At 51.5% G+C, this 9378-nt stretch overlaps 1 protein-coding gene across 1 annotated transcript; it reads right to left on the reverse strand.

The window, feature by feature from the left end:
- Positions 1-252: 252 nt before the first annotated feature.
- On the reverse strand, positions 253-9101 carry MIER2 (mesoderm induction early response 1, family member 2). The gene is made up of 12 exons (XM_010187050.1): positions 9020-9101; positions 8335-8486; positions 7441-7566; positions 6712-6835; positions 5965-6074; positions 5293-5362; positions 4417-4568; positions 3638-3719; positions 3440-3534; positions 2533-2660; positions 1476-1612; positions 253-728 (listed from the first exon to the last, which is right to left on the reverse strand). The coding sequence occupies exons 2-12, from the start codon at positions 8476-8478 to the stop codon at positions 253-255; spliced, it is 1644 nt and encodes a 547-aa protein (XP_010185352.1). The 5' UTR covers positions 8479-8486; positions 9020-9101.
- Between the last annotated feature and the right edge of the window lie 277 nt (positions 9102-9378).

Below are 9378 nucleotides of genomic sequence, written 5' to 3' on the forward strand. Positions count from 1 at the left end.
CCTGGGGTTACGTGGGGTGACACACGGTCAATGAAACGGGGCGATGGAGCTCCCCCCCCACTAAAGCAGCCACCAGCTGTGGTGACTGCGTCAGGACACGCTGAAGCAGAAGTGTTTGGTTTCGCTTGGATCAAGGAGGATGGAAAGACTGATTCGGCTTCAGGCCGTCCCTGCGGGGCAGTGGAGGTTCAGGATGTCACTCGGTCAGGTCCAAGTCCTAGCTGGGTCTGTGACAGGTTTGCGACTGCGGACTCACTGTGACAACGGCTCCGACCGAGCCACGGGCGCTGGGCAAGCCTGATGCGCAGTCAGAAAGCTATTTACATCTCCGATGCCAATGAGGCCAAAATCTGTGACCGATAAGGACACTTGCGCAGGGGCCACCACTGCCTCTGGGTTTCTGTCCAAATCCACAGGGCCAGCAATTAAGGGCAAACCCTCATTAATGTCTGCGGGGAGAGTGAAGTCCATGGTTATCGTCTCACCAGAGCTCTGCAACGTCTCCTGCTTCTCTGCGAGTCCCGGTCCTGCTGCCGGCAAAGCGTAGAGCCCTGGCTCCGCAGGGGTGGCACCGTGTCGCGCACAAGGGGCCAAGGCAGCGCCCGAGGACGTCTCCTCGGCGGGGTCGAAGGAACAATTCGTCTCCGAAGGGGTGCTGCACTCGTAGCCCTGCCCCGACTCGCTGATGCTGCCCAGGCTGCAGGCCGTGCTCTCCACGCTCAGGGGCTCTGCGCTCCGAGAGGAGGGAAACATGGGACAGGGACAGGCAGGAAGGGTGGGGGACAGCAAAAGAAAGCCAGTGAGTGCGTAACAATCGAAAACCAGAATCCAGTTCCATCCCACCTAATCCCAGCAGTATTTGTTTGATGGCACAAACATTTATTGTAGCAACCAAGATCCCTGCCAGCACATGCCGAAGAAAGGCAAGATGCAGACAGCAGATGGGAGACCATCAGTGTTTCTATGGAAATTAAAGGAAATGTCACAGAGATACTCCAGGAAAAGCCAAATCCCAGGTCCTGTCCCCCCATGCCAACACCCCCGGGAGGTGCCTACGCAAAGCCCTCATCCGCAGTAGGACAGCGAGGGAACCAGCCCCTTTCAGGCTCCCTGAGGCTCCTCCTCACAGCCAGTTCGCTCTGAACGCAGATCACAGGTACAGCCAACGCCTGGTGCCTTGAACCAGCCTCCAGAGGAGCTGCCTGCGTGTCTGTGCCTGTGTCAGTGCACTGGAAGCACCTACCACAGGTGCCCGAAGTCAGTGCAGATCTTTTTGCTTTGAGAATGATTTAGGCCACCTCTCCGAGCCCAATGCAGGACCAACTCTTTTAGAGTCCCTGCTGGTCAATGTCCCCTTTGCTCACACCAGAGCCTGCCCAGCACTGGTATTTGGCGCAGGACAAGGTGAGCACACTGGCGAGGCGCAGGGAGAAGAGCAGCAGGTGAACGACAACAGAGGACAGAAGAGGAGTTACCTGCACTCTCCATTGCCAGCTGATCCTGGCCAAAAGGAGGCTCCAGGCAGCCGGCTGCAGAGGGAATCGGGGGGGAGCTCCGGGAACGGCTACTGTTTTCCACCTCACCCCCATCCAAATCGTTGTCAACGAAATCCCTGTGGGGAGGACAGAGAGCACTGCCACCATGCTGAGCAAAGATGCGGGCAGAGGCACTGCCCGGGACTGAACCCCCAACACACGGCACCGGGGCTGCGGGGACCTCGGGAGAGCGAGTGGCCGTCCCTCCGCAGGCTGCCCCGCGGCCACCGCAGGTCACTGGGCCCAGGACAAACCACGACAGGCTACGCAGCTTCCCAAAACCGCGTGCTCCGCACCAGCTCCCTGAGCCTCCCAGAGCGAACTGAGCGCTCCCTGGGGAGCGGCCAGGGGCTGTGACCGATGTCTGTGTGCCAGCACAGAGCAAGTGGTGAGAAAACATCCCCACCCTGGGGGGATTTCAGATTTAATGTATTTTCCTGTCTTGAATTTAAAAAACCCTACAACTTCATCTAATGCTTTTAATTGATTCAACTTAAATATTTCATTTTGACCTTTTAAAACATTTCAGTTTCGACCTTTTTGAAAAGTCTTTTCTGTAATTAGCATACATTTCAAAGTGAAGAATTTACCTCAAAGGGTGGCAGCAGGGAAATAAATTAATTCAGGCTCCAGAACACCAGAAATAGTGTATTTTTTAACTTAAAAAGCTCCCTTCCCAAAACCTCATTGAACTGAGTTATTTCCTGACATCAGCCCTGAGTCCCTGACCCTAGCCTTCATTTTTGTGAATGCATCTATCTGAAACAAAACTGTTTTCTCACACAAGAAAGTCCACATCCAAGCAAATAATTGCTTTGTCTTCCCTCCCCACACCGACAGCATTTATGTTGCGAGCATCCAGTGCATCCCTCCATGCTCCCACCCAAGGAACCTTCTAAAGCAGAAAGCACAGCCCTTCAAGCGGAGGTGCTTGGCAGCAGGCATCTTCACTGGGAGGTTAATATTACTAATTTTAGTGTGAGAATATTCCACGCACGTGGCTCCAGGGTGGAGGACGTACTTCTTCCTTCCTAGACGCGTCTGCTGGGTGAAGTAGTCGTAGCGCTCTGATTTTTTCCACATGTAGTAATACTCCACGCACTCGCCCACTGACCGGGTGCGGACCTGAAGAGAAACATCACCGTCAGAACACCACGCACCAAGATGCGTCTCGGGGAGAAAGGACTCTTCTCCCATTTAACCAGCACAGAAAATGAGGTGCACTGCAGTAACCTGCATTGCTATGGACACACCTATGCTGCAGAATGGAAGCTGAGATCTCCAAGGTGTAACTGGCCAGAGAGACTCCCCGCTGTGCAGGGCTGTTCTGGCAGAGCCAGTGTGGGTGCACGCATGGGACACTCGTGCAGCATTTCCTGCGCTTCCAGCAGCACAGAGCACCAGGAGAGCAAACCTGCATCCACTTCCACTGGCCAGCGTCAACATGCCCACAGTTAATCAGCAGTAGAACTGGACTCTCTGGTTCTGCCAACTCCCAGCACAGCAGCATATGTCCTGGGGCCCAGCTCCCTACAACAGCATCTCTTGCTCCAGAGGACCCCAGGGGACTTTACAAAACATCCACATGCTCAACTCACTCATTCACAGAAGTACTGCAAGGGCTGAGAGTTTGGAAAGAACTTTTGAGACTCCAGAAAGGGCTAATCAGTAATTAACTGACATCACTCATGCAGGTCAGTGTTGTTTGTGACTTCTCCCACCTGGAAAATAAGGCAGAGCAGGGCAGTGAACAGCCCATCACCTGCGAGCACAAGCCAACACAAAGCCTGGGGTGGGAACTTGGAGGTCCTGCACTTTCTGCGTGGCCCGAGGCTCAGCACATCCCTCTGCACGTGTGCCTGCCTCCCCTCGTCTGAGCAGGGCGCAGGGGTGAGCAACCTTACCTTGTTTGCCTGGATAAGATGGAAGTTTTTCCCATGGACCCTGAAGCCATGTTCAAAGTTTCTACATTCTTCCTCACTCCAGGCACAAAGCTCATCTACAGCAGAAAGAAAGAGGCGTTGGAGGACATGTACAGTATCTAGACAGAGTTATGTGTGCCTGAATGTTTGGGGTAGAACCCAAACAGGGGAGGTTCTCACCTCTGATGACCTTCACATTAAACCGTAGCCTGCGCAGCGCCTCTTCGGCATTGAAGTTGCATTTAACCAGCTCGTACAAAGCCTAGGGAACAGAAGAAAGGTACTGACAGCACGTACCCGAGCAACACAGCACAAACCAACCCGCCCGTGACTCATGTTTGTTTCATAAAATTTATTTTCCCCAGGAGCCACTTTGCCATTAACCTCAGCCTTACCACCAGCAGAGACTATTCTACTTCTCAAGGCACTGGGTTACTGGAAAGGTGCAGCTCTACCAGCCGCTCTGCAGATCACAGGTGTGTCCCTGTGTTCCTGCAGACTTACTGTGAGAATCCAAGCTGGCTCGCTCGGATGAAACAGCTCGGAAGTTTCTGAGCCAAATGGTTGATCCTCTGATGGCTTTTAAGAACTGGACAATGGTATAGAGGACAGGTCTGAAAGAATGTTCCTGCTGCAAGCTCTGGTTCAGAGAGTTTGGGATACTGGGAGAATACAGCCAAACCAGTACCTCCACTCGGTCTGTTACACGCTTTCCACAAACATGTGTTACTGCGTTGGAAGGAGCGTACTGAGCTAGACCAGCCTGCAGTTCCATCCACTGCGGCCTTCCCAGCAGGAGGGTGAGCAGCCTCCTGTGACTGCCGTGAACAGCACGCCCTCATTACCCTCAAAGCGGGAGCAGAGGATCACTGGAGTGGGCTCTCATTCTCTTTTAAGCAGGTCTCTCATTCAGGATCTCTGTAAGAAGTGTCGCACCACAAAAGCATCCCTGTGCTCACCTGCTCGTTGTCCTTTACCATTTCTCCTTCTGGCAGGCTACCGCTGGACAGCTCGTCCCATCGCCGCTTCACGGCACGGTACAGGAACTCTTCCACCTCCCTCTCAGGGAGTATGTTTGGGTCCCAAAGCAGCTGATCTTCATTCTCATAGGCTAAGAGAACAAACACTGAGATAAGCTAATCAAACAGAGAATTCTGCTTCTTTTGAGAAATGGTCTGCATGTACGTGCATGGAGGAGGGAGGAAATCTTTGCCTGGGACTCCAGCCTGGCACTACAGATGACAACCATCAGCGTGGAGGTACTGCACTTTCCCTCACCATTTCGGGGGCAGATAAGCTTAACGTTCTTTACACCTCTTTCAGAGCCCTGAACACAGGCTTGGTACTTTCTTCAGGAGGGTTGGTTGACAAGGCTTTTGTTACCACGTTCTCAAACATTGTTGCTTTGATTCATTAATCCTGGCAATCAAAAAACCCAGGTGCTACGGTGTGTGCTCTAGCACACAGTAAACAAAAGGAGCGGGAGGCAAAGGCAGCTTTGACCAACAACCCTGGCCTAGGCTCAAGACCCTCTCTCTGTCCAAGACACAAATCTAAGCAGCTGCAAGGCTGTCCCTCCCTGTGACAGCCTGGAAACCTCCAGAAACCCTGCGGCAGCCTCCACACCCAGTTTTCACTGAGCTCCTTGGCCTCTGTAGCCATGTTACCAGCCTTGCTCAAGCAGCCTCGCTCAAAGGCAGCTCAGGCGCAGCTGTAAATCTTGGGTGTCCACACGGAGAGGCACCAAGCCCAGACACAGAGCAGAAGGGGTGAACCAGGGCCCCACGGGACACCCCAGCAGCCCTACATCCAGGCAAGATACGCAGAGGCCTTACCTTTCTCACCGCGCCTGTTCGAGTGGAGGATGGGAACAGCAGCCTGGTACTGAGGTCCAACCATGATCTCCTGAAATACCACCACGGAGAAGTGGGTAAATTGAAATGGAAAACGCTCCACACAGGCACCGAGGTGCACTTCGTGATTTAGGGACGATGACACCACGAGGTCGATTTATGTATCGGTAGTCCCCACTGTCACTGTTACTTCTAGGGAACCCTGACTATTTTATAGGGTAACTAAAAAGATTTACAACGGACCAGATGATCCTTTGGGGACCTTAGGCATTTACATAGCTTTAATGTTAAAGATATACGGCAAACAGTAAGGCTGCAGATAAAGAAATGCAGGAGCTCTCCTGCAACCTTCACAACCAGGATGAATTTGGAAGTCTGGTGGTTCTCCCTCAGTAAATCTTGCTGGGAATATTGCACAACATTTCACCTTTATAGGGCTACAGGCTGCAGTTTTAATTTACCAAGGCACAACAGCATTTTCCATAGCTGAAGCAGAAGACAGTTTCAGATACAGGTTTCAAGATCATATTAAAAAAGCCTCTCGTAACCCATACCTGCCACTGCCTTCCAGAAAACACAAGGCCTGCCCAAAGCGCTCATCAGACCCGGGCGCACTGCATTACCTCCTCTTCCCAGCGCACCCACATCATTTACCTTCTTGCACTCGTTGGCTGGGATGGAATCCTCCTCCGAATCCTCAGCCATGGAGGAAGCACACGGAGATGAACAGGGCTCTTTGTCTTCATCAGCGAGGAAGTTGTTTGCTTTGCGGAAGGAAAAGATCCATAGTTATGAAGTGTTTTGGGGTTTTTTTCCTGTTGCTCTATGTTTCCTCTCTCCCCTTCATTCTATGTCCTACAGTTACTTTTAGCATGCTCCTCAGTGACAACTTAGCCATAATTTTCTCCTTTTAAATAGAATGTGCACACCAGCCACACGGGTGGTGCTGACCAGCCTGGGGAGCTCAGGCTCCTTCATTTTGCAGGGCAGCAGAAGGAACGAGACTCTTTTATGGTGAGTCTCTCTCAGGCACTTTGGCTTCCTGCGTATTCCGATATTTAGGGACTGCCACAATACACCACACCACTGCTGCTACTGAATTTATTCACTCCTAGAGATGCTGGATCAGGTACTGATCTTTCAGACTGCAATTAGAGCAGGTAGCAAAACATTTTTCACTGTCTCAGCGTTATGAGCTACAGCTACAGACTCTTCTCATCCCACTGCTCATCTGCACTCTATCACATCCTGAACAACGCTCAGTAAAACCACTGCCACTCAGGTTTATTTGCAGGCCCCGGAAGTGGAAAAACTGATTTCAGGAAATTTAGTGACAAAAACATTCTTGCCCTATTCTGCACACAAGTAAAACCCAATTATTTAGCAATGAACGACACATACAGCCAGGCTGGTTTGGAAACAGGTCCGATGCATCGTGGGATGTGACGGACGGGGTCAGATCATCAGCTGAAGACTGTGTCTCCTCCTCTTCTTCCCCTGAAAGCAAATCCTTCGCTATTTGTTCCTTTTAACAACAACAAGAAAGTGAAAAATATTTTTAAATTAAAAATAAAAATATGGAGGGGTGAGGCCTAGAGTAGTTGGCCACATCTACAGATCTCCTCACCCTCCCAGAGCTTCTCCAATGAAGGATTCCCTCTCACACTCCCCACCACCCTGAGATTAACATCCCTAGAAGCCAAGAGTGGCTTTCTTCGGGAACCCCAGCTTCATACGGAAGCCAGAGAGGATGAGCCAGTGGCCCTTTCTGCCGAGCTCCACCCCGGACAAATATCTCAAAAGATCCTGGAAGGGAAAAAGAGAAGTGTTCTACAGACTTTAGCTTCAGCTGGGAAGATGCAAACCTCCCCTGACTGCACAGATACACATTTATCTACAAAGATCTGCAAGTCAAGTTCTGTAAAGGTTTTACAGTGTTCTTTATAAAAGTTATCCTTTTCCAGCCTTCTCTAAACTCTTTAAATCCAATTTCTGCACCCGGCGTTCCTCGCTGGGACACCAGAACAAGGAGGCCCCTTCCCCTGACTTTACTCAAACCCCACCTGAAAGGAGCTACTCAGGCTCCAAGACAGTAACTTACAGCACCCCCCAGCAGGCAGCTGCTCTTACCTTATCCAGAGTCATATCTGGGAGGTTTGGAGAAATATCATTGCTCTTGCTGTCCTGCTCCGAGACGGGGTCAGATGCCTCATAGCCATAAAGTGCAAGCAGCTCCTCAAATGGCATTTCACTGCTCTGAGCAAGAGGAGGACAAAGCTTCATCAGGAATGGAACAATCAACACGTACAACACCAGCTGTAGTGAACAGAGATAGGCAGGGGCAGTCACGGCAGCTCCGCTCTTCTGGGGGCTCTGAACTGCCTCGGGCAATGCTGCACAGTGAGAGGGGCACAGTCTGTCCACTCCCACCATCACCCCTTCTTCTCAAAGGTATGGAGAAGCCAGGAGCTTTCACCTCAGAGCAATGCAGTCAAAAGCATTTAAAAAATCATTTACTTTTTATACCAGATTTAATGCTGGTGCAGAGATGCCAGACAGCAGAACTGTGTTTATACCACGGAAGGCAAGGAGCAAACCCTATACTAGTCTTGTGCCTGACCCAGAGACAGCCTCTGTCACCAAGAACACACTGTGTCCCACTGAGGCCTCTGTGAGGACCACGCACAGGATGGTGTCACCTCATCTCCGTGGCTCCTCCACTGTGCACTGGACACGGCACACACAGCAGCTGATGGCTCTTCAGCACAGTGAGTGGAGGCCACCTCTGCTGTCAGAGTGGCAGCCTGGCAGATGAAGACTCCAAAACTGACTGCTGTCACCAGCAGTCAACCAATTCCTTCCCGTTCAAACTCAGACCCGACTCGCTGGTGGGTTGACCTAAACACAGCGCACTGCCAGCCGCCCAAGTCAGGGCTCCTCACAAAGATCTCTGGTACCAGAACTGTCACAGCAAACACGAAAACCCAGCAAGTAATTCCCTTTCCCCTCCCTCACTGCCTTTACCTGAGAGGCACTGAAACTCTTTTCCAGATCTTCTAAGGATTTCTGCTTCTCCTGAGCATCATCCTCTTCCTCCCTCTCCTCCCGCACGCCGTAGTTCTGGGAGAGGATCTCTGCCAGGTTCAGTCGATGATCAGCTGAGCCCATTGACACAACTGCAGGGATTAGAAGTTGGATATCAGCACCACCCTGGACCAGATCTTCAGACACAGCAAAGCCTGGGATGACCCCTTCTTGTATGTGCAGCCATGAGGAGCCAGAGGAGGAAATGAGGCAGAGAGGAGCAGGGGCTGGGGAACGCCACCAAAAAGTCATTGTGGGTACATTGCAAAGCCTGGTTCTCTGCACGTTCAAGTCCCACAGCTGACTGAAAGCTGAATCTGAAAGTTTTCTGGGCATTTCTGTGCCTCTCCCAACTGGATTCGCTAGTGTCATAACATGTGAGCACACACTCCGTCTTCCCCTTGCCCAGGGCATTTTCAGGATAATCATCCCTTATTGCAAGAACAGGCAAATGGACACTTGTAGGAGCTCTGACATATTTAAGACTTCCCCCTCTGTCAAGACAGCACAGGAATCAATCACCAGGTTCAGAAGATGTTGGAAGGGGAACAGATAGGCTGCGAAAGAGCCTTGGTTCCCCTGGAAACCAGACCAGCAAACAGGCATGCGCTCACACCGTGGTTACCTGCTACGCTCTGAAGGCCGGGCTCTCCAGGACACAGGCTGTGGGCTGGGTACGGCACCACCCTTGGACTCTGCCTGCCGACCGAGGCCTTTGAGAACAGAGGAAAACACAGCTGAGACATCTTTCTTAAAATTGTAACACCCCCTCCAGCCACTTAACCCCACCAGCAAATGCAATTAGTCTAATTTCAAAGCAAAAGTTAACAAAACTCACACAGGGCAGCATTAGGAACTGTGCTGTGCTCTAGTCAAGGGCATTCAGCAGCTCCTCCAGCTCCTCTCCTCCCGATCCATCACCTTCCCCTCAGTCTCTAACCATTGGGTTTCCATTTTATCTTTTTTTTTTTTACCTTCAGCACT

Source organism: Mesitornis unicolor, unplaced genomic scaffold, assembly GCF_000695765.1.
Source record: "Mesitornis unicolor isolate BGI_N332 unplaced genomic scaffold, ASM69576v1 scaffold36876, whole genome shotgun sequence".
NCBI lineage: Eukaryota > Metazoa > Chordata > Aves > Mesitornithiformes > Mesitornithidae > Mesitornis > Mesitornis unicolor.